The following is a 26845-nucleotide window of genomic DNA, read 5'->3' as shown; positions in this document are numbered from 1 at the left end:
CCCCTAGGGCCATATTAAAACTATATCAGTGATTTAAAAAATTATGTATTTAATTTTCTTTCTGTTGAGAGAAATTACTGTTGATGACTAAAATGAGAATTTAAGGAGAATCGACAATAACTTAAGACACGTATAGTATGTTACTTCCTTCTTGTAATAACAATGGGTTCGGAGTGCTGTTGACTTTTTTTTTAGGATGAGGGTTTTTCACTTCTACTTCTCTACTTATTACTTCTTTTTACAAGTCAGCTCAACACTTTTTCAGCAATCATTTTCTGGGGTGGGCCGTACCCACCCAGGCCCCTCCCAGGCGACACCCATCATTCGGACCTAAATGTCAATCAAAAAACCAACTGTACTGTATAATAAACAAGTACAGCCTTCTTGCTGAAATTGTAGTTTTTTTTAATGTAGTGTAGGACCTACAAACACTTGTCTTTTTCTTTTACCCGCGACCCCCCTGGGGGTCGCGACCCACAGGTTGAAAAACACTGATTTAGATGATGTAAATTTCCACAGTGAAAACCTTTGAGATTTTATCCTTAGAAAGAAAAGAAATGAAATTTAAATGAGATATTTAAGATTTTACTTTTATAAAATTTGAATTTTCTGAAATTTTTTAATTATAAAACAAAATTTTATATTATAATTAAAATGTAGCTACACAGTTCTACATCAATTATCATTCATCACAAAGATCCTGTAAGAAATTAGCAGAGAGAGGAAATAGTCATCAATTTTAGAATAATATAAATTCAGTTGTTAGTTGATAAAGATATATAATAAATGATTAATTTAATTTTTTATTTGAATGAATATTTTAGTCAAAATCGCTTAACATTGTATCTGTATAAGGTAGACCAGTCTTGTACAAGATTGTCAAGATGGCGTGAATCTTTTTAATTAAATAATTTAATCATGTATATCAATATAAAAATTCTATGTACAATATAAATTCCACACATGTAATTACGGTAAATGTTTTCTAGAAGAAGTAATATATACTAAAAGTTGCAAAATTTTCCGCTAAATTGCCTCAAATACTGTTCTATAGTAGTCAATCCAATCCATTGCAATCCAGAATATTCTGGATTAAGACACGGGTCGTTCAGCTTTACGAACTTTCAGTTGCCTGCTCAAGATTAAGTGAGAAGAAACCCCCGACCAACAGCACAAACCCGCGAGTGTTCGGTGATTTTCTTCACTCGGGCATTGGTAGGCTGGATAGCAATGAACGTTGATGCGTGTACCACTAACAAACCAAAGACAGGGTTTTATACAGTCTGCAATACACATGGATATATAAATATATCCCTCCTACGCGTCTAATTGCCACGCATCAACGCTCATTGCTATCCAGCCTACCAATGCCCGAGTGAAGAAAATCACCGAACACTGGTACTCGCGGGTTTGTGCCTGACCAACAGGCTGGCCACGTGGTTTCTTCCCATTTAATCTTGAGTACAAATATCACACACAAAGTAAAACGCACGCGCACAGTGGACGAAGACGTAGCAATGTAGTGTTATGATATTAATGCACCTCAAAGTATAATTACTTCAGTTATTCGGAATTTGCTATTTTCAGCGCTGTATTGGCGGAGGCTTGAAAGAGCCTTTCCCAGTACTTTTTTCTCGACTTTCCGCCCTATGGGCACTAAGAGGGCCTTTTAGCAAGCCTGTTATGGGTTCGGCCAGGCCCACAATAGTGCAACCGGTTGGTGAGGGACGGGGCCCGACATATCCGAACGGACCACCCCCCCCGGAAAATTCCTGGGGATTTTTCGATCCAGTTCGGATTTGATCCCAGGTCCCCCAGAATGGTAGGGCCGAGCAGTTAAGGTGACAAACCTTAACTGCTCGGCCATCCGGCCCTCCTTTCCCAGTACTATGAATACTTAGGAATGGTTGTAAACGTCAGTCGACAGCGCTTAGTCTTAAAGATGCATTCTAATGATAATATAGTCCTACCTGCGAGACAATGAACAATCTAGTTGCGAGTATTTAGATCACGTCACGCGTACTCTTGACAATCCCCCATTTTCAAAACGTACTCAGTGCGCCTTCTAATTTTTACTTTCCTGGTTGTTATATATGAGGGAAAGTATGGTGATCGGTCAAAAAATGACCCCCAAGATTTTTATTTTTGGACTCGGGACACCTTGAAACGTCGAGAAATTGAAAAAAATTCGGGTTTTTTTCTGTATATATGGATGTTTTGGGGAACGATTTTATTCACTTCCTTTGAAACTTAATAATTCCCGTGCTTTTTGTCGAAAATTTCTGAAATTTTGCAGGGAGGTTTGTTTATTATGGGATTGATGCTATTGCCCACCCTTATTCTCAAAATTAAGCTTTGCTATTTTATAATGGTTAAAAATAACATTTTATTTAAAAAGTCATTCCTAACATATGGCGCCACAAAATGTTGCCGGAAAAGTTAAGCAAACTCGTTACTGAAATTTTTCTTTCAATTTCAGAAAGATGTAAGAGCAATCGTATATTAGAAACATTAAAGAGCAATCGTGACCAACTAGACTATCTTTTCACATGCCCATCATTGGATGCGCCTGACTTATCCACATAAAATATCTGGCAACCCTGTGAATCAGATTTGGACTCAAATCGAGATCCGTCAGAAAGGGGGACCTACGTTTTGATTTCTTCGGCCATCCAGTTGTCATTTTAATGACGATCTATGTCTTAACGTCTCTAACATAAATAATCCTGCATATAAATAAGTTAAGAAACTGCCAATTATTCCCCTAAACAATTGATGATGTTTCATTGCAAGNCCGAACGGACCACCCCCCCGGAAAATTCCTGGGGATTTTTCGATCCAGTTCGGATTTGATCCCAGGTCCCCCAGAATGGTAGGGCCGAGCAGTTAAGGTGACAAACCTTAACTGCTCGGCCATCCGGCCCTCCTTTCCCAGTACTATGAATACTTAGGAATGGTTGTAAACGTCAGTCGACAGCGCTTAGTCTTAAAGATGCATTCTAATGATAATATAGTCCTACCTGCGAGACAATGAACAATCTAGTTGCGAGTATTTAGATCACGTCACGCGTACTCTTGACAATCCCCCATTTTCAAAACGTACTCAGTGCGCCTTCTAATTTTTACTTTCCTGGTTGTTATATATGAGGGAAAGTATGGTGATCGGTCAAAAAATGACCCCCAAGATTTTTATTTTTGGACTCGGGACACCTTGAAACGTCGAGAAATTGAAAAAAATTCGGGTTTTTTTCTGTATATATGGATGTTTTGGGGAACGATTTTATTCACTTCCTTTGAAACTTAATAATTCCCGTGCTTTTTGTCGAAAATTTCTGAAATTTTGCAGGGAGGTTTGTTTATTATGGGATTGATGCTATTGCCCACCCTTATTCTCAAAATTAAGCTTTGCTATTTTATAATGGTTAAAAATAACATTTTATTTAAAAAGTCATTCCTAACATATGGCGCCACAAAATGTTACCGGAAAAGTTAAGCAAACTCGTTACTGAAATTTTTCTTTCAATTTCAGAAAGATGTAAGAGCAATCGTATATTAGAAACATTAAAGAGCAATCGTGACCAACTAGACTATCTTTTCACATGCCCATCATTGGATGCGCCTGACTTATCCACATAAAATATCTGGCAACCCTGTGAATCAGATTTGGACTCAAATCGAGATCCGTCAGAAAGGGGGACCTACGTTTTGATTTCTTCGGCCATCCAGTTGTCATTTTAATGACGATCTATGTCTTAACGTCTCTAACATAAATAATCCTGCATATAAATAAGTTAAGAAACTGCCAATTATTCCCCTAAACAATTGATGATGTTTCATTGCAAGACATCACAATTGAGTGTACAGTACAAGAATCCCTTCCCGAATGAAATTTGCTAGTTTTAATTACTGTATTTAAGGTCCAAAAATCCAAATTGCTTGGGGATAAGCAGAATTTCGGAGCTAATGTTAAGATTTGAATGTGAAGAATAAGATGGCTGGTTAATGGAATAAGGCAGTTTGCCAAGGGTGCCTATTGGAAGTCCTATGGGAAACTGATTCCTACTTAGATGTTCTGCACAAACAAAACCTGGAAAACAGCACAAGGCTAACTGTTGGTTGGGTGGAAATTCAAGAATGATTACAAGTGTTTGGTGGTTTTATCCATAGCCACTGTTGGGAAAAAAACAAGTAAATCACAATAGTGTTTTTGTAACAAACTAAGCAGAGGCATTTTGCCCACCAGTGGCCAAGCGATTCTGTTCCCTGAACACAGGGAGTTCAGTCATGGGTTTGCACCTTGCCAGGATGGGCTGGTTACGTGGAGTTTTCTGGGTTTTCTCTACATCTATAATGTCTAAATATGGACCAGTTACCCTTAAAAAGACCTCCTGGAAGGCATCCTCCTAGGCAAATTGCCCAAGTGTTGCATTGCCATAACTTAACAAACAATACACATTTATTCTGGAAATCACTTGCATTTTATAGAAAAAAATTAAGATTTTTTATTTTGACGACTTCCATCCGTAAGTAGTGGACCAGATATGATTGAACACTTGTTTGACAGTTTCTTAAAGAGGATATTTCTACAGCTTTTGTTCATGAGATGTTATTTCTTTGTAACTGAATTATTTTTCACCGTAAGCACATGCTTGAAAATCACAAAAGTTTGCTAACATTTTCAAACTTGTACTGTAATATGAAGCAAGAGATTCAACAAATTTCATTCTTCTAAGAGAATTACAGCATCTTATGAACTTTAAAGTCAGTCTAAATCTTACTGGTAATAATTATGAGTTAGCACGACTACCATAATGGTAGAGGCAGATAATTACTGGAAAGAAATATAGAAGCTGATAGCAATAGTCTTGTAAACTAAATTCAAACCCAATTCTAATAGGAATACAAAATCACAAATTTATTAAATTCTGCTTTATGGGTACTAAGAGGATATTTTTTCATGCCAATTAGGAGGATAGCAACTTACCGAGTGATAAAGAATAGAGCTTGACATGTGCAGGACAAATAAACTGTGAAAAATTTGACATTCCCTACACAGAATTGTCCTCCACAGCAGTAGGCTGACTTTGTCCTCACATTTTACTTTATGGTCATAAAGTAAAATTGAGCTGTTTCAAGATTCCTTGCACATCTCTAATCATTTCAATTTTAGTATAAGTTATGTGCTACCAAAACAAGTACTCTTCAGTAACTTTTTTTTTGTGGTTTAGGCCCCTTACCACTCAGAGAGCACAAAGAGGCCAAACTCTTCAATGACTATTGATCTAGAGATAATTATGAAATGAAGTTTGATTCATGATATTTTATGGCAAAAAATGTGTCTGTGTGAGACAAAAATTAAATTTTAAAAAATTAACTGGATTCACTTTTCAAGCAATCATGTCTAATTATTGTAAGTGAAAAGTAATTTTAATGGAATGAACAACTTTTTAACAAGTTGGACTACTTGTTAAAAAGTTGTTTCGTTGCAAAATTAAGAAATTACATTATAAGGAAAAAAAACATTTAGACATGTTTTTTTTTAAATATTACCTACAGTTAATGACTTGATGTTTATAACAACTATAAATTATTTTAACACTTCATTTTCCTGTGCCTTTCTTCACATATAACAACTTTTAAAGAAAGCTTACTTTAAATAAAAATTGAGAAAAATGTGAAAGTTTATTATTTAGCACAGTGTTTCCCAATCTCTTCCCATTAGCAACACACTTTGAATTTAGTAAGATTCCTGCAGAACAACATAATTTTTAAAGTAAATTACAGTTGATTCAAAAATTTTTTTGATAATATGGAAATTAAACTTACCAACACAAAAGCTCACGGGTTTACAGATATACTATAAAAATAAAAAGATTATTTGAATCAATGTATAAAGAGTTAGTATCAATCTTTAAGCTGATAAGCTGCAACATTTATAGATGCTCCAAAGATTAAGCATGCTGGCATAAGCATAGATGCATGCAACTTTTGTGAGGGAATATGCTGATGCAAATTTTGCAACAGTCAGCATTTTAGTGAATATCTTCTCCATTCAGCCGGTTGGTGGCAAAAAGATGAAAGATAAACGAAATTTTAAAAAAGGGCTTATTCAAAATTTAAAAATATTTAATATTTCTGCAACACACAAGTGTTGTGGCACATGGATTAGGAAACACTGAATTAGCATATTAAATGGCATTTACACTAATTATTTTGTCTCTGACAATATTAATTTGATGAAAATACCTTCCTATCAAGCTAAATTTCAAAACATTTAGTTTCTGCTACTGCAGTTTTTGCAAGTTTGTTTGCGACTTTTCACTGCTATGATAAAATATTTCATCATATCTTTGTGCAAATGTACCCGCTTAAAATGCTTCTTTAGTTTCCAAATAGATATTTGAATTTGAGTCGATTAGAAGTCATCACAAAACCTACATTACTATCACATGATTTTGTCTTACTTCCTCCATTTTATTCTCTTCGATTGCCATCTTTTCAGTTCTTTGAAAGATGCAATTTATGGAAGAAGTTTGAATGTGTTGAGAAAAATTATCTCTGAAGTAGAAAAGTGGTTCAGCAAGAACCTTACAGGATGAAAGTTATACCACTGAGATGTAAGAATTGCTAAGTCATAGTTTCCTTTCAAATCTAACTTAAAAAACAGTTTGTGGTAGTTGAAAATTTAGATAATGATGTAACATACTTGAAATGGTGAATAAAAAAATTTAAACAATTCAACTTTTTCAAGTTATAAATTAATTTATAAATTGTACAATATTTAACAAGAATATTTAATTTTAATTGTTGCCATCATTTTCTTTATTTCTGCTAGATTATGTGACCATATCCTCCTGAAAAACAAATGAAATAAACATATAAAAATGTCATACAAATTAAAAGGTTAAAATAATAACAAAAAATGCTTACAATTTTATTTTAATTATGCAAATTAAATGTTTTGACCTATGATTTGGAGTTATTAAATTTTGAATTCAATTTTGATTTTTAGAAAATGTTTGCCATTGCTGATCTACAATATGCAATTAATGTTATACAATTGACAAAACAATTAAATGTAATGAAATATTAAGGTCTGGCTTGGAATTTTTAAAATATGTTGTATTTGTGAAAAAAATTAATTAATTTACTAAATATTGCAAATTTTGTAATTTCTAACTCACACACATGCATACATATATATTATACACATGTAAATTTTAGATTAATTATTAACTATCCATAATCCATTCATATATCACATTGTAAAGATGAAATTTAGACATTTCAATATATTTCTAGAAATGACTGGAAAAAATGTTTGTTAAAGCATTCATGGGTGAACAAAAGTCAACCAACTGTTGCAAATGTCAAAGTGCCAATATTGGAGAGAAGGCAACAATCTGCATTTTTTTGGTATCATGATGATGGAACTGTTTCCAACCAATATCACTGTTGTGAAAGAACTCTACTGTGAACAACTGGAGTGTTTGAAAACAATATTGAAAATAGGGTTATTTCTTGGAGGTTGTGAAGGAAAACAAAAATTTTACCAGAATTCGTTAAACCAAATTGTAAATTCACAGTTTGGTTTAACAAATTCTGATAAAATTTTTGTTTAATTACAATACCTGACACTCAGCATTCTTCAAAGAAAAGTCACAGTCATTCTATGCTCATGAGATTGAAAGTTTGCAACAAAAGTCTCAAGATATGATTGATAGGTGATTACCTACTAGGCTGAACTGTAATCGTTGTTGAGTTAATTGTCAATAAAGTTTTTTTTATAATATCTAAATTTTACCTTTTAAAGCAAAAGCCTCAAGATATGATTGATATGGTGATTACCTACCAGGCTGAACTGTAATCGTTGTTGAGTTAATTGTCAATAAAGTTTTTTTTTTATAATTTCCAAATTTTACTTTTAAAACCCAATACAATTTTATAATGAATTTTGCAATATGAAAAACATAATTACAAAAATTTCCAAATAGAACATATTTAAAATTTCAAAGTTGAAACCTGTATGCCAGCATTTAACAAATTACAGTAGAATATTATAAATAAGTAAAAGACTTTATTCATAAATTACTATGATATAGTTGAATTTTTCATTGCATTATTTTAAATTAAAAAATAATATATATTTTTAAATTTCAAATTTAGACTTACCTCAATTTCAGTTAATAATTTTTCTTCTTCTTTTCTCTTTTCATGTTTAGCAAAAGCTACTGACAAATGATTTCTCATTGAAGAATATGATTTAGGCCTATCTGCACATAAATGTTCAGGTACAGAAATATTCAATATTTCTGGTAACATATATGCTTTCAGCCACCCAACTAATGGTGTTACACCACCAGTATAGATTGTTTGCTTATGATAAAACAGTAAACCATCTAGCTGCAATAAAATTAAATAAATATATTTTATTAGGCATAACATCACTATATCATATATATACATATATTTATTTATTAAAAATATATTAACCTGGCATTCAAATGGTAATGGAGAATTTACAACTTTGTGAATGGAATCATAAGAACAGGAGTAAGAAAGCAATGGAATGAACCTAAACTGAAATAACAATAATATTTATAAAAATCACTTTCACATTTTTACACTTCATAATAATCTGTATTTAAAATTTATACTTACAGGATTTAAATTAGATTTTACTTGAATTTCAGGAACTTCATCAGTTTTACATTTTAACCAATAAAACCTAAATTCTGTCTAGTTTAATATCAAAATAATTCATTAGTTAGTTACAAATACAATCATTGTAAAATAGATCTATTAACTCACCTCACTATCAAAAACAGGATGGCCTCGCCAACACATAACATCAAGAATATAATATGTTTTATTTTCAATGTTATAGATACAATCTAATATTGTGTATTCTGTAAATAAAAATTTCATGAATATATCATGTTGTACTGATGATATTGTTGTCACATTACATAAAGATCTAAAAAGATCTAAAGAACTAAAAATATTTACATAAAGATATATTCAAATATCATTTATTTACATGTTACATAATTACTGTATTGACAAATGTTATACTGTATATACATGTGTGTGTGTGCGTGTGTGTGTGTATATATTCTAGATTAGATTATTTGAAAAGATTCTCTCAATGCTTTTAAGACACCAAATAATACAAGTTTAGGTTGGCACATGAGAAAATCTTGCATCATAGATATGGTGATTTTTTGGCATACACACTTAAAGGTTGCCCATCCATAAACTTGCCTAAAGTCACATAGAACATTCACTACCATTACATGATGCTGTATGTACAGTACATACATCATTCTAACTTGTGGAGCTACCATGTAGAGGCATGAATTTTTGAATGTGAAAAAATGGCATCATTGAGATTGTCAATTTATAATCATGTTTATATTGCAGCTCATATGAAACTGTGGCAGACAACAATAATGAGACAACATTGGTGGTGAAAGGAGAAAGATATAAATGAGACATTAATTTAAATTACCACACAACTGTGCATACTAACTTGATGTCAGCTTGGTCAGTGAACCAGTCAGCCAAAATTACTTTGAAAGACAGAGATAAAAAAATTGTTGCAGCTGTGTTGAAGAAAAGTCTCAACAAATTGATATGACAATGTGAATGTGAGACAAGTATGTCATTTTCCTCTGTATAAAGACTTATGAAAAAAATGAATTTGCATCCCTGGAAACTGCATTACACATTACACTCAAAGTCTTTCATGAGAGGCCTGTGACATAAATTAAATTTTCCGAATCCATGATTAGTTGGATAAAGATGAGCCAACTAACCTCCAGGAATAATCTGGTCTGATGAAACCACGTTTAAATGGGTGTGTATATAAATCAGTGTAACTATCATTATTCAGCTCCCAGTGATAAAGATCTGCAATTTGTTACTGAAAGTTGCAGTCATGGCTGTCAGTGTGCATGTGGTGTGAGATTAAGAATTTCATTCTTCTTAGTCCTTAGATCCTCATAAAAGTAATGAATGAAGAATATTATTTGAACATGTTAAAGACATTCATGTTCCCTATCATAATCACATAGATTATTTCATGCAGGATATGGTACCACCCCATTTTGCTGTAACCACAAAAGAATAGCTTGATACAATGTGGCCAAATATTGTCACCAGACACACAGATGATGTTGAGTGGCCAGGAAGGAGCCCAGATTTGATGCCCATGGATTTATTTTGCTGAGGATATCTCAAGAAGGTGTATCAGTGAAAACTTTGCAACTTGGATACATTAGAAGCTGCCATTCATGAGGAATGCCACATATATCAGCTAAAATGTTGCAGTTGACAGTCCTTATTGCGGATTGTTTCCAGAAAGGCATCAGAAATGCTGGTGGATATGTAAAATTTTAGATAATGTACCCTTAGTACAATATATGTTTGGACATTTTATTTGTTGTACTAATACATTAATAGCTAGACAAAGAATTGTATATAAATTACCTCAATATATATTAATCATCATATCTAGTTAAGTGAAAATGAAACACTCTTATATATTTAATCACTGTTCTAAAATGACTAGACCAGCTAAAACATTAATTAAAAAACATTTATACATAAATTTTTAATTGCTTTTTGAAATTACTTCATTGATGACTTAGTTATTACCAGTGCTGCTGCCTGCTTCTGGTGGAACTACCCTGACGGCACCTTTGTTTTACCCTAGATTGAGAAAACGACCATCATCAAACTCATGATTGGATTAAAAAAAAAATAAGAAGAACGATTCTATGATGCAGATCCCTGTACTATTATTGTAAAATAATAATCAGAACAATTCTTAATTCATTGTTTTTAAAAATCTTAATAACTAAAATGTCTTAAGATTTTTAGGCTTTATCAGAGGTATTAATTTACATCTGATATAGAGATATTTGATGTTTTAGTTTGGTAATCCCAATTTGACAAATGAGAAAAATCTTGCCTGGTCTTTAAATAATCATAAAAAATTTCCATAAGTCTAATGAATGCAATTATTAAAATTTTAATTAATTCACTTTGAACATGTGTTGTGTATCTTAGCTGAAGATAGAAAATTAAATAAGCCATTCACTTGATTTCAAACATACTTTGATATGTAAATGATCAGTTTAAAAAATTCATTTATTTACATATATATTTGCATTTTAACATTCGTCTTAAAGGTTCAAATAAAACAATATTTTTTTAATACCAGACTGTGTATGCATTAAGTTACAAATTGTTTCAGTTTTAAAGGAATGTCTGTGCAATGTCTTACACAAATGTAGCTGAGTAAATATTCGCTCCACAGATGCATTGGAAGCTGGTAATATCATCAATAAAGTCAACAAGTTTTCAAGATTTTGAAACAAACTCTCCAGCAGCATTTTTTAAATGAAATATTTCTGACAAGTAGGATCTGACAGTATGACTTTTTGACTGCAAGTTAAATAGAGCTTGTTTATGCCATTCATTGTCTACAACTTGTAAATCAACCTTAACATTTTTAAACATTTTAAACAATGACTCCAAACGCCTCACTGTTAAATTTTGCGAATTTTCAGGTTCAAGCAAAAGCAGATATGGAAAAATGTCATTACTGAATTTCTTTTACAAGTGTACAATAAAAATTTTTACAATAAAACCATCAGATCACAGAGCAGTTTACCCTAGATTTACCCTAAATATACAACTACCCTAAACAGTACCCTGAGAGGTTGAAATTACCCTAGAAATGGCAGTACTGGTTATTACCTTTGTAATTTTAATTATGTTAATGAATAAACAATGGAGAGAAAAAACTGATTCTTTAAAAACCTGGTTGTTACTTGAATGATTAATCATTCAAGTAACAATCAGGTTTAAATGACTAATCATAAAACCAGTTTCCACTGTAGTTCATTGGATGTTTTTCCATACACGTTTATGCTTATGATAATGTATGACCAATGAATGACTATATTGTGTCTATGTGAAAAACTGTTTTGAAAGATTGGTTATATAAAATCTTTAAAACAAACTAAAATCTTTATTTCTTTTAATAAAAAAAATATATTAATAACTTCAGTGATTTTTTAAAAGATATTCAATATAAATAAAAAACTTTAACAAAGTAATAAATAAAAAAATTAGTTATATTTTATTAACTGCTGAATAAAGTTGTAGATAATATTTTATACTGCTGCTGGTTATTTATCTAAATAAAATTAAAAATAATACCTGAAGAATTAAATTTTTGTCTACGGTTACCACCTGGAAGATGTGATGAAAATTTATTAAGCAGAAAGCCTTTCTTTGTATAAACTTTAGTTTCTCCCTATATAATCATAATTAAAAAATTGAATTACTTTAATAATATTATCAAATAATAATCATTCAATAAATAAATCTATTAAAATGTCTAATCTACTAAAATATAAAAAAAAAACAGGAAATTATTAGAAATAAATTTTTTAATTTAGTTGGATATTTTTTCTCATTATAAATAAAATTAATAAATTTATCAGAAGTCATTGCTTTTGAAAATTTTGGTTAATATTGAAATTAGTAATAACAAATACTGATATTTACCATTTTTTAATTTTATGTATTACTAAATTTATTGGTAGATAATCTTTTCTACATATCAAAGTAAACTAAAAAAATTAATTCATTTTTGGTTGAGATAAGAAAAAAACAATCACACACATTTTATATTTTAAATCTTATTAGATCAGAAAATCTTTCCAGCCTTTTTAATTAGTATGTTTTGTTTTAATTCTTGATTAATTAATTATTTTAATTCTCCAATATTTTCTCAAATTTAAGATGCATTTTTTTCAGGTTTTAATCTTTCTGAAAATTTTAGATTTGCTGACATATGTGATAATTAGCAACCTCTAGCGCCATGTGTTTTATTTCTCTGTCACTAGAAGTCACTGATTCTATTGTGTCATTTTAATGATTTTTATTAGACCAATATTCACAATAGCAAATAGTTAAGAGCTAAACTTGGAACAATCTTGTTAACTTACTACAGTAATGTCATAAGTACTTGGGGATGACACTCTTTCAAGAAATGTTGCATTTCTGATGCTTCATATGGCATTGATGATGTTTGTGTGGGGAAGATGTCAGCATGGAATCCACTGTTAATTCAGAGAAAACATCTAACATGAAAAATGAAGAGGTTTCCAACTTTGATGCCATGGAAAACAGTGATATATAACTTACTTTACTATGCAATATATACTGAATAAATTTATGTCAACAATATTGATTCTGTTAACAAAATTGTTTTAAGTTGTCTGTTAATTTAAAAAAAAAAATAAATAAAGAAAGAAATGGTGGCAATCAAGTATAAATAAAGGTGCATCTTACATTCAAGTAAATACAGTACAATAGTTCATTTATTTTATTAAATACTACTGTTAAGTTTGAATATAGTTAGTATTCAAACTTAAATAATGTAAATATATAATAGACCAATTTATTTTAAATAAATCCATTAATAAATTTTCACACTTTTTCAGTTAAATGTTTTAAAATTTTTTCTGCTTTACATTGCTTATCTAAATATATAAAATTGCTTGTCCTGACTGACTGACTGAATGAATGAATGACTCACTGATCCATCATCGCCCAGAGCAGACCGCTTAATCTAAAGAGATGAAATTTGGTAGACAGTTAGAGTACGTCATGGAAATGCACACTAAGAAGGGATTTTTGAAATTCCCCACGGGGGGAGAGGGAGAGCATTAAGGCTTAACCAGAAGAATGGCTTCTACTTACTATTTTAGATGCAATTTTTTGTTTATATCTGCGTTTTAGTAGGTATGCCATGGCAATGCACACTAAGAAGGGATTTTCTGAAATTCCCCCGCGGGGGGAAAGGGAGAGGATTAAGGCTTAACCAGAAGAACGGCTTCTACTATACTATTTTAGATGCGATTTTTTGTTTTCAACTACGTTTAGTCTTCATTGAGTACTTCGGTTTATTAAATTGATAACATTTCAGACATTGTTATAAATATTTTTATCTATTTCGATTTTAAAAATGTCCGAACCGTTTTAAATTCGAATTTGTTATTGCATATTGATCCAATTATAGAACGATTGTAAACATTCCAGAAAATTAATCAAATTGAAAATAGTTCATTTGATTCTCAGCAGTAGGTGTTATATAACAATTACTATGGTTATTGAAATATTGAATGTAAATGGGGTTTGCTTGCAAAACCTCTGCAGATGAAGTTTCGGGTAACAGCTACAGTAGAACCTCGATTATCCGCCCTAAATTGGGGACTGGGGTTGGTCGGATAACCAAAAAGTATGAAAAAATCCATTATTAGTGTAGTATATTATTATATCCCATGTAATTAGTATATTAGTATATCGCTATTAACCTATTTTTGCGTTGAATTTTCATCGATGTTAAGCCTAACAAAAATTTTTTAAAATAATAATCGTCGCTATTGTATCGTTAAAAATTAGAAAATTAAGCTTCGTTTAAATACTGGCTCCCTTTCATGGTCGAATGAGTGTTGCCAGCTAAAACACGTAAAAATAATATTAAAGTAGCCAAGACATAGCCAAATATTGTAGCGCCACATCACTAGCGGACATTTGAAATTTGCCGACTAAGACGGTCGGTTAACCGAGGGGTCGGTTGATCGGGGGGCGGATAATCAAGGTTCTACTGTAGTTTAAATACAGTGGTACCTCAGGATACGAAATTAATCCGTTCCGAAACTGAGATCGTATCATGAAAATGTCGTAAGGTGGATCATCTTTTCCCATACGATTACATGTAAAACCAAATAATTCGTTCCAACGCGAAAAACATACTCAAATTAAAGCCAAGTAATACATTTAAAAAAATAACTGTAGTAAGAAAAACAAATGAAAAATGCGAACTAATGTAACGTCGTATGGTGAGTTTTTGTTCGTATCGTGGAGCAAAAATATGTTCAAATTTTATGTCGTATCCTGAAAATTTCGTATGCTGGGGCTTTCTTAACCTGAGGTACCACTGTATATATTAGAAGTTACAAATTATACAGTTTTTTTTTTTTTTTTGGATTCACTTAACACAAGATGTGTTACAATTTCAACACTTGGCGATATTCCATCTTTATTTAGTATCAACTAAATATCAAAGAAATTGAGTAAACACGGTTTCAGAAGATTAAAAATTATACAGTTTTCAGTTCATTGTATCTATATATTTTATAGTAAATAAATTCATATGCTGCATTCTTTAAAATACAAGTATAATTTTAAAGAATTCATTATCTCCAGAAATTCAGATTATGCTATTCTGAATTCTTTTATTATAAAATTTATTATAAAATTGAAGAAGACATTTAGGATTCAAAAATATTTTTCTGAAAACAAAGTTCTTAAATTATTTTTTTAAAAGAAATTTAAATTGACAAAAGACATTAAATGAAATTTCTTCCATCTCTCAAATGCCAAAAATTTAAGTTCACTTATCTAATAAATAAATTCTACTGATTTAAGTTTACATTTGTTTGTATGTTGTATGAACTTAATCTGTTTGTCATTTTCTAACAGAATTAATTTCAAAATCTGCATAACATGTTTTTTGATTTAATATTTATTACTAATTTTTTAATTTTAAAAGTAAGTTATACTCACATGTGAAGTTATTATTAAAGACCGTTTTCCAACAGGACATAAAACTAGCAACCATTTATTTAATAAATCTTCTGGCACTTCTACAAGCCATTCAGACAACATTAACTATAACATAAATAAAAAAGAAAATATTAAAGAAAAAGAACCATCGGACGAAATAATTAAAAATATAACATAAATAATTTAAAATAATTTTATTTCAAGAATTTAAATATTCAGATTATCAAGAAAATATATTTCAGAAAAATAGAATTATACTTGATTTTTGTAAGAATGTGATGGCTTCTTCACTTCAGAACTCCAATCCATTTCATCATCATCTTCACTTTCAGAAGACCATGTATTCTCAGCCAACTTCCTTGCATGATTCATGTAATCATATCGGTGTCTTCAAAAAGAAAATATTTTATGTAAAATTAAGGATAATTTTTATCAGTAATAATGCTATGCATAATTTCACTAAAATACAAAAAATTTTTGAAATTAAAATGCAAATCAACCTAGATACAGTATAACCTCTGAATAGCAGACACCGTTGGGACAAAGAAGTTTGCCCACTATTTAGAGGTACATGCCAGCAGCCATATTGTATTTTAACCTGGTCATTATAAAGTAAAGAATAAAGAATACGATGGATTACAAAAACATCAAATTTGTGTTAGGAATGTGAAAATACCAAAAAGTATATGAAGAATACATAATTAAAATATACATACAGTATATTACTTTATATTATTTAACTTTTCAGCTGTAAAAATCACAATTTATTTGAATTTTAAATAGCAAATAAATTGTATAGGATACTTTAATTAAATGGAACATAAAAATTACAACAAAATGTAAACGTTGATTAATTATTAATTTGTCAAAAATGACCTGAGCAGAAGTAATGAAAAAGAAAACTGAAACTGTTATTGTAAACAGAAGGGTGGAGAAGGTCGGTTTAGGCGACGGGAGTTTGAATATCAAGTTACAGAGGCAATTTGCTAGCCACTTCAAGGGGTAAGAAATGTATTTTGTATTCTTGCATTTGTAATGTCATTTATGTTAGATCATAAATAAGTGACTAATAAAAATTCATAAAGTGATTTGTCTACTTTGTAGTTATTGAATAAGTGTAATTTTTCAAACATTTTTGCTTTCTTCAATAAATGATTTATTAAAAATTACTTTAGCCACAACAAAGCTGTTAAGATCATAAATGTGAGAAAACTGAATAGCTTCCTACACTTTAAAGTGGATGGCAATTTGCCTTCATAACACAATCTTTGAACTTCCACCAAACAAATGCTGTCTTAACCTTAAAACTCTCTTTCGTTACTACTGTACTATGGTTCTTGTCGAATGAATAACTTCAGAAAAGCTAATGGTTTCTTGGTATTGTAAGCTTAATTCCAACAATATGACAGAAGTTTAATAACATTAATATGTATGACAATAAATGGTGATTGACAACTTAACCAGATTAGTCTTCTCTAACAGATAATGAATATCGTTTGGTTTTTACAATCTGCCCTCCCCTACACCTATTTTTAGTCAGTCTTTATTTGACACCTACAGTCAAAATTCATTCCTTGAAAACATATTTGAACTGATTCTTTGTGTTTTCGTAAGGTAGGTTATGGATGATGGCATCCGTTATTTAGAGGTGAATATAATAGATGCCTATTTGAAGGCTCTGGGATTGTAGAAATGTCCATTAATTAAATAGAGGTATCTGCTATTCAGGAGTGTCCATTAATGGAGGTTTCACTGTATAAACATATAGTATATGAATACAAATATTAATTAATACCTGATTTACATCTTTAATTTTTACTTAATCATATATAATTTAAATACAGTTTTCATAAATTAAGTAGACAATTATATATACAAACATCACAAAATAATGAAATTTAGACAATTTATGTTAAATTATTAATGACACTGCTATCAATCTTGATACCTCCAGCAATTAATGATTTGTGATTTTCTCAATAACTAAAGAATAAAATATTCTGATTTAAGAATTATTTGCTTCAAGAAAGTATTGCAATTAAAAATTTCTTCTTTTTGGATCTATTTACATATCTTGACTACTTTACAATATTCACAATTTTAATGAATTATGAATTGTTTCTCTGATAAATTATTGTCAAAATTAAATAATAAATTTAATAAAATGAAATGACTTATATTATTTTTTAATTAAAAATATTTCAAAAATGAGTTTTTATAGATAAGCAATAAGGAATAAGACAGCTTAAGTAAATTAATTTGCCTTCATAGATATTGAAGCATTTCTTACATTTTCCACTTATATTATTAAAATACAGCAAAACTTTGTTGTTGTCTTAATTTCATCATTTCCAATGCTATTACTCTGAGCTTCTTAGGTGAGTTCTGCATCCTGATTAATAAGTTCTTCATCAATAAGGTCATTATCATGAGACTGGAGTAGTTCTTGAACATTTTCCTAATCCATTTAGTTAACATTAGATCTGAGTTGTATAATACCTTCCCACTGTTGTTAATTTCAGAGTCAAATTCTTATAAATCATTTGCATATTCAAGAATAGATTTTGTCAAACAGCTCTCATGTTAGTTACCATAGCTTCTCTCCACCCTTCATCAATATTTTCTAGAACATTTTTATGCTAAAAGTAAATTCACTAATCCATACTATAGAAAACTACATACGAAAATGGCTTGAATATATACAGAGAATGAACTGAGAGTGAATTCCAAAAATAATACTAAACTACAACCCAAAAGAATGGAAATTAAAACAAAGGACATCCATGGAAAAGATAGATTGAGTCCAAAACAGACAGGCTAGCCTGTAAACCCAAAAAGGATGCATAACTTATCTATGCTATTATGGAATACAAATATAACTGCAATGTATTAATGTCACTATTTTGAGCAATGTTCTTGAGTACAAAATATAGATACAGATAAATACTAATTATAATTTGATAAATACAAATACAATACAAAAAAACAGATGAAAAATTTTCATCTGTTTTTAGATTCAAAACTATACAAATAATCTGTACGGTAATCTGTATCTAGATTTTATCACAAATATAAAGTAATATAGAAACTAGGTGTTACCCACAACTTCGTCCGCGAGGATTTTGCAAGCAAACCGCATTTATATTCAGTATTTCAACCACCATAGTAACTGTTTTATAACACCAACCGCTGAGAATGATGAAAATTGCCAAGATTCAAACAAACTATTTTCAATTTGATCAATTTTCTGGAATGTTTACAATCGTTCTATAATCGAACCAATATGCAATAACAAATTCAAATTTAAAACGGTTCAAACATTTTTAAAATCGAAATAGATAAAAATATTTATAACAATGTCTGAAATGTTATTAATTTAATACACCTAAGTACTCGATGAAGACAATCCTCTCCCTCTTCCCCCGAGGGAGAATTTCGTAAAATCCCTTCTTAGTGTGCATTGCCATGGCATACCCTACTAAAATGTAGTCAAAAACAAAAAATCACATCTAAAATAGTACAGTAGAAGCCATTCTTCTGGTTAAGCCTTAATGCTCTCCCTCTCCCCCCACGGGGGAATTTTGAAAAATCCCTTCTTAGTGTGCGTTTTCATGACATACCCTAACTGTGTACCAAATTTCACCTCTTTAGGTTCAGCAGTTTGCTTTGGGCAATGATAAATCAGTGAGTGAGTCATTCAGTCAGGACAAGCAATTTTATATATATAGATTATAGATTCAGAAATTAAATCTAAAATCCAATATTGACAGATTTTTTTTAAAACTTTTTCCACCCTGTGGGCACTAAGAGGGCCTCATTTTAGCAAGCCAATTGTGAGTTTGGCCAGGCCCACAATGGGGCTGCCAGGTGGTGAGTGACAAGGCCCAACATATCCAAACGGACCACCCCGAAAAATTCCTGGGGATTTTTCAACCTGTCTGGATTCGATTCCGGGTCCCCCAGAGTGGATAACAAATAATGGATACATTAATGAAAAAGTAATGTTTCTATTACTTATTCATAACTTTCTTTCATTTTGTTTTTTTGTAAAACTTATTAATTACTTCAAACATTCAAATGAATGTTTTATTATAGTGTGAGCAGGACAAGTATAAAAACATATACAATGTTGTGATAAGATTTAAAAGTAATGATATTATTCACAAAAAGAATGATTTGCAAATATTTCATCAACAAGAAAAAGAATAGCAAAGTGGAAGAAGAAATGAAATTTCAGTTCATTTCCATCAATTTAAATAATTTAAAACATTTTGCAACTCCAAATAAGCAGCTTCATGAGATAAATTTTAAAATTATTTATTTTTATTTTAACACCAGTTCATTAGTTTATTTAAATAAAAGGATACATAAGATATAAAATTCTATGCCTTTGTGAAATTATTAATGCTTTCATACACTGTTTTAGAAATGTAAACAGTTATTCAGATATTGCTAGTAAATATGCAATAAAGAAAAATAAACAGAAGATACACTTTTCAAGCTATAATTAACATAAATAAAAACCTTGCAATCAAATGAAATGAAAATACAGTAAGACCCCGCTTAATGCTGCCTCATTTAACGCTGATTCGATATAACGTAATCTACTCAAAGCCTAAAAAAGCACAAAATTTACGCAGATTCAAATTAATGCGGATTTTATTTATTCATATATATTACGATTATTCCTAAACATAAACCAATCAGCAAAAGGTGGCAATTCGTCTTAGCATTGTACTTCCCTTATATCTAGGTTTGTTTGGTGCAATTTTGGAAAAGAATGTAACATCATGGATGCCATAGGCAATATCAACTTGGCTTGGCAAGAATTAATAAATGCATGAAATGAATGCATGAAAGAAGTATGGAAGAAGTTATGGCTGAAGGTATCTAAGAATTCTCAACGAGAAGAGTCTATCATTGTATCATTAGGTTGACCATATTGTCAACCTAATTGATACAGCTGGACAAGCAGGATATTGAGGAGTTACTGCAGGTTTCTGGTGAAAACCTTACCAATGATGACCTTCAAGAACTAGCAGAACAAGGAATTCATGTAGAACTGGAAAATAGTGATTCTGAAAACAAAGAACCCAAAGAATTTCTCTACAGATTTCCTTAGTAAAAGTTTGATAACGATAACCAAAATCATTGATCAAATTGTAGCGAATGATCCAGATTTTGAAAGGAATGGAAAAGCAAGATCAGGTGTTTTGGATGCAATCTCCTGATACCGGCATTTGCTTAAGGAAAGAAAAAGAAAGCGATGAATGAAACTACAAGACTTTATCACAAAAACAAGAATTTCAGAAGAGCCAGAAACTTTGTCACAAAAAATGAACTTTATATTTCTGTGTGCATATTTTTGTGTTATTTAACATANTTTGTTTCTTGAAAATTTGATCATGATTTAAATACAGTATTTACTTTTAATATTACCGACATGTCATCGAAAAGAAAACGTGTTGTATTATCATTAAAAGACAAATTAAAGTATTTGTTTCGATTATCCGGATTTTTCCTTATCCGGACTACCTTCATCCCCAATTAGTCCGGATAATCGAGGTTCTACTGTATATTATTATGCAAATTAATATAAAAATAACTTAAAATCAAAGTAAAATCTGTTTATTTTTTGTTCACATGTTTCCCTTTCCCTATTTACTCTTTGTTAAAATGACCTTGTTTAATGCTGTTTCGCTTAGCGCTTTGTTGTCTAGGAACGCATCCCCCGCATTAAGCAGGGCCTTACTGTACATTAATACGATTAAATACATAAAATATAATCAAAATGTTCTTAATATTTTAAAATTTAAAATATTAACATTACTTTGTAATTGCCATGAATTTACATTGTAAAATATCAGGTGATCAAGAAGTCTGCAGCCTTTTTGGTTTGGTTTATAGTATGACCTGATATTTTTGTTATGTTTTTTCATTTTAACTTTTAGACATTTGTTTTCCTTTAAACTAGAAAAAAAGAATACATTTTCTGTTCTTTTTTTTCAATAAAGACATCTTACATGTATATTTTTATATATGCATTCTGAATATATATGTGGTTATGCAATCTGCAAGTGCAGTTATGAGAGATATGACCTTCTGTTTAAAAAAAAATTCTTTGACTATGATATAAATTATTAATAGTTTAAAATTCTTTAATAGCAAAATAAAATTATATTTCTTACAATCAAAGATGATAACTTGAAACACCGTGTTTGAATTAACTGTAAATATTTTGACAGACAATTAAGAACACGAAGCAAACTTGTGTATAAAGTAACAAATTTAAAATTTATACTTCTGGACAATGCCATGTTTGTCATATTGCCAAAATACTAGTAGTTCTGAGAAGATGAGAGAATTACATCTGCTAAAAACACATTAAAAAAGCTGAACTGAGATGAACATAAAAATCAAAAACCATCCACACTTTTCCAGCAAAGATTTATTAAGCTGACAAATGTTTTTAGCTCATTTCATACTGCATTAGGTCTAGATCTAAATTCTAAATCGGAATGTTCAACTTGCTCTATGTTGTTATAAATTTAACAACATAGAGCAAGTTAACAACTTAAATATTTTAGAAAATATTTAAGTTGTTTAAGTGTGGATGGTTTTTGATTTTTACAAATTACATCTGTTAAGAATTTCAATAATCAGCTGAAAGCATATTCCCATTGAAGAAAATGAAAGTTTTAAGATGATTTTGAATTCAAATTTAAAATAAATTTACTTTTTTAGCTAGTTTTCAAATCATGTTCTTAGATTATTATAGTTTACAATGTTTCTCTCTGCATTCATTGATTAAAAAAAATTCAATACAACCATTTCAACTCATCCTAGACGTTACTCTGATTTGTAACCATAATTTTGAAATTACAGTAGACTGTCAATTATCCAAATGCCGATCAACTGAAACGTCAGTTAACCAAAAGCATTGCAGTCAGACTGTGTCATGCTGAATCAAACGTTTTTGATACTAGATTAACTTCTAAAGTATAATTTTTTTTGTTTTTATATTTTTCAATATATTTATTTTGTACAAAATAAAGAAATAATTTTTAACAATACAATAGCCACAATTATTATTATAAAAATTTTCATTAGGCTTAACATCAATGAAAATTCAACACAAAGCGACACGCAACAGAGAAAAATTTAAACATGGGATATATTAATATAATATTATTGGGATATACTAATATACTATATTAATAATGTATTTTTTTGTACATAATTGGTTATCTGAAATATCAATTTTCCAAACAACCCCAGTCCCCAATTGATTCAGATAATCGATGCTCTACTGTATTGAAAATTTTATTATTAGAAAAATTCCATAAATCATTCAAACGTTATAAGAATGATAATTCCTTACTCATCAGCTTGTAATATAAGTTATAAATATTTTGTATATATAAAATATTTGTCTCTGTGGATTTGTATAACCCACTTATTCAACATTTGCATATTATATAAGTTATACAGAGTAGTTGTAAAGTTCTGTGTGTGCAATTGTGTCTTAGTGTCCCTGTAATAGACTACTTTGATGATAAACTCAGCAGATGGTAGAATGGACATGGAATTGATTAGTATGATTTTGTCAAAGTTCAGACGTGGCAATTCACTTTGGAATATTATAATAAAAAATATTTCTCAACTTCACAGACTTAAAACAGCCATCAAAAATTGGTTTAATAGCATCAATGTATAGGAAAAGATGTCCAAAAATATGAAAAAATTATTTGTACAGAAAATAGTACAGAACATTCGGATAACTTCTAATTATTATTATGGACTTTATGGCTATTTTGTATGTATGTTAGGCTCAAAGACTGAAAACACTCAATGAACAGAAAAAAATGATAGAATACATTGTACCTTTACAGAAACAGCAACATCAAGAAATTTTACATCCTGACTGCTTATAAAGAGTCACAATGCATTCTGGCATATTAAAAAAATGCCATGATGAGAAATTTGTATTGTGACTGTTAAAAATTTACCACAAAGCATTCCAGCATTATCATACCGCAATGTATTATGGTCATTTCCTGTTTATTCTGGGATAGCAAATAAGGAGTTGAAGTTATATGACTGTGTTTAATAATTAAGCACAGTGAAAAGCTAATTTATTTTTGCAGGAACTGCTAGAATGACACTTAGAATTACAATTGCTTTCAAACAATTCCACATTTTATGCATTATAAAAGGTACTGACCTCTTATAATTGCAACTTATAAAACCTTGCTTACTTCTGAACAGTAGCACACCAGAGGGGACAAAAAGGTCCTCCAAAGAAAAAGAAAACTAATACTAGAAATTTTTCAAAAATCTTTTCCTAATTAAAATTCATGTTTTTTATTTATATTATGTCATGTCTTCTGTTTCTATACAACTTATGAATTAGTAGTCGCATAAGATGGGCATTTTATCAAATTTGGATTGAAATTTATTTTTTTCTGTTGAACTTGGCTCCCCAAGACTAAATTCTGAGTGTACCACTGCTTCTGGACACTGTATTTCAACTGACCAAGGAAATAGTGAACTTAAGGGCACATCACATATGTCGATGAAGTTATTGTCGGCAGTAAACTCATTTCAAGCATAGAGTTGAACATCAAATAAGCTTTCTTTGATGTCCAACCGATAAAGCACAGATGAAATGTCAGATCATAACTAAGTTGACTCTAAACTGGACTCTGCTCTTCTTCCTCAATGAGGTTAAGACAGAACTTTGTTGTATGCATATGTGATAAAAATATCTATATGTTGTTCCTATGACAAATCATTGAAGATAATCTGAAGTGTGTTCTGGTTATTTTTTGATAGTCATGATACAAATTTTTCATCATGGCATTTTTTGGTAAAACTGCAGCTCTGAATGAGGTGGTTGGGACCTTGAGTTACAGACCACATCCATAGGAATAAAAATGTTGAAAGTAATCAATGATCTATGTGTGACCCTTTGTGAAATATAGCCACCAACCAGAACACTCATTAAACATGTGACAGACTTAATAATGTGTGTAGCATGACTCCAATCATGCCCTGGGCCCTTAGTCTCGAGTTTTTCGTGTTGTACTCGAATTGACGTCATTGAACTCACTCATGTTACTATGACTCACATAATCAGTAGTCTCGAGTTAGACCCATCAAGCGAACTCGAAAGGCGAGCAGAAATACGTCATATTCACTTGGTTATGTATGTCATTAAGCATGATGGGATTATTTACAATGCATCTGGGTTTGTGACTATACTGATTCAACCAATCAACATGAATGTAACAAGTTTTAAACAAATTAACATGAATTAGTTTACAGATATTACAGTTAAAAGTTTTGTCTTATAGGAATATAGTATGCAGAAACAAATTGGAAACCCTCAATGTTTTATATTTTAAAAAATAAGCGAAAAGAACAAAAGGAAATATTAATAACATATATAAAAAATAATAAGAAAATGAACAGTGGAAAATTCTACAACAAATTTACAAGAAAAGGACAATTCAATTTGTGGAAAGAATTAGCTGAAAAATTAATTGCATGTGTTGGAGCTAAAAAATCCATTGTGTAATGGAAAAAGTATTTTAATTTAATCCTTTCTTCGTACAGTTTTCTTCCTCGATCTATTTCTTAAATTGTCGATTAAGATTATTTATTAATTACAACTTAACACTTCGATTAATAAATAATCTTAATATAGTGTCTACGCTTTTAATAATTTATACATATAATTTACTATCATTTTAATTCTCTTTTTTGATGAATTAGATACTTCTTTTTATTTTTGGAAAAATTTGCTGTATAATTTTATCAATTATGAATTAAATTTTTTATTAGTGTTGACTTGACATGAAAAGAAATGGCATCTACTCATGGTCAAAAAATTCATTGTCTTCTCAAACGTCGTCTTTCAGCCCTTTGTAACTCTTTGATAGCAATAAGAATTGTGTATCAATCAGCCAATTACACTTTCGTGTAGCAATCTCACATGTTTGACTCAACATGAGTAGCAACTCACACGGTGAGATGGGAAAACACTTGAGTTATAACTCGAGACTACCAATTTGACGTCAGAGTGTGAGATGGTACCATGTGACACCTTCAACACGTTGGGAGTTGTAACACAAAAAACTCGAGACTAAGGGCACTGGAAGTACTTGTTAAAAATAGCATTTCTCACATTTTGGGCTTTTAGCCATCTTTAGTAAACTGTTGAGTTTTAACATTGCTTTGAGAAATAGTTCCAAATTTTTTTACTTTTAAATTTTACTCCATGTTTAAAGATCTTCAATATTTCAAATACACTGATTTTGGGGGACTGTATCTCATAAAGAGTCACACATAGCCCATTAATTCCCATTGACTTTTTTACAACTATAGGCATGGTCTATAACACTGATAAGATCCCAACTGCTTATTCACAGCTACAATTTTATCCATTTTTTAAAATGCCAAATTGCGTCATGGCCCTTTATAAGTAGCTGGGATGCAAAATTTCCTGTTGCTGTTTCTACAAAGCTGGATGCATAGTGGGCACCTTATCCAATTATGTGAGTAGCAACATAAACGTGTTGAGAACGTCACGTGATATCAACTCGTTCAGTGAGACCATCTCACTGAACGAGCTGATACCACGTGACGTTCTCAACACGTTGCTACTCACATAACTCGAGATTAGTTCGTTTTTTTCCACTTATTGTGCCTTTATTATTATTAAAACCCACATTACAATACTTACTGTTTTATAGATTCTAAAAACTTCTGTCTTCTTTCAATCTGTGACGTCATTTTCTTCTTAACTTTATATTGTGAAAACCTCGGATGTCTATTTGAAACGTCATAAGCGCTACTTAATTGAACTTCGGATGCTAAATTAACCAATTCCTCCATTATTTATTATCTAAACTGTATTTAGCGAGTTACGTATTACAAATTACACTAAATACATTTATAGAAATAAATCAAAAACGCAAGCGAAACACGTAATAACTTATACAGTATTTGAAATTATCGTCTGGCTTCGTTGCCTACACGCAACGCCATCTAGTTCCTGCGAATTAAAAAATAATAATAATAAAAAAAATTGTGTAATTAAAATTTTTAAATAAATATTTTCTATAAAGTTATTAAATTATATAATTAAAAGCTAAATATTTTTGAAATTACTCGATTCTTATTTATGACC

General features: G+C 30.4%; 1 protein-coding gene across 1 annotated transcript; it reads right to left on the bottom strand.

Annotated features, from left to right (window-relative positions):
- Positions 1 to 6748: 6748 nt before the first annotated feature.
- LOC111624786 (snurportin-1-like) lies at positions 6749 to 26710 on the bottom strand. The gene is made up of 9 exons (XM_023367732.1): positions 26399 to 26710; positions 15910 to 16039; positions 15652 to 15756; positions 12232 to 12328; positions 8812 to 8909; positions 8662 to 8739; positions 8494 to 8580; positions 8173 to 8403; positions 6749 to 6854 (listed from the first exon to the last, which is right to left on the bottom strand). Exons 1-9 carry the CDS (start codon positions 26548 to 26550, stop codon positions 6837 to 6839), a joined length of 996 nt encoding a protein of 331 aa, XP_023223500.1. The 5' UTR covers positions 26551 to 26710; the 3' UTR covers positions 6749 to 6836.
- Between the last annotated feature and the right edge of the window lie 135 nt (positions 26711 to 26845).

The sequence above is a fragment of the Centruroides sculpturatus genome, unplaced genomic scaffold, assembly GCF_000671375.1.
Source record: "Centruroides sculpturatus isolate CEXI.00-Female unplaced genomic scaffold, Cexi_2.0 scaffold330, whole genome shotgun sequence".
Classification (NCBI taxonomy): domain Eukaryota; kingdom Metazoa; phylum Arthropoda; class Arachnida; order Scorpiones; family Buthidae; genus Centruroides; species Centruroides sculpturatus.
This window is presented reverse-complemented; position numbering and strand designations above follow the sequence as displayed.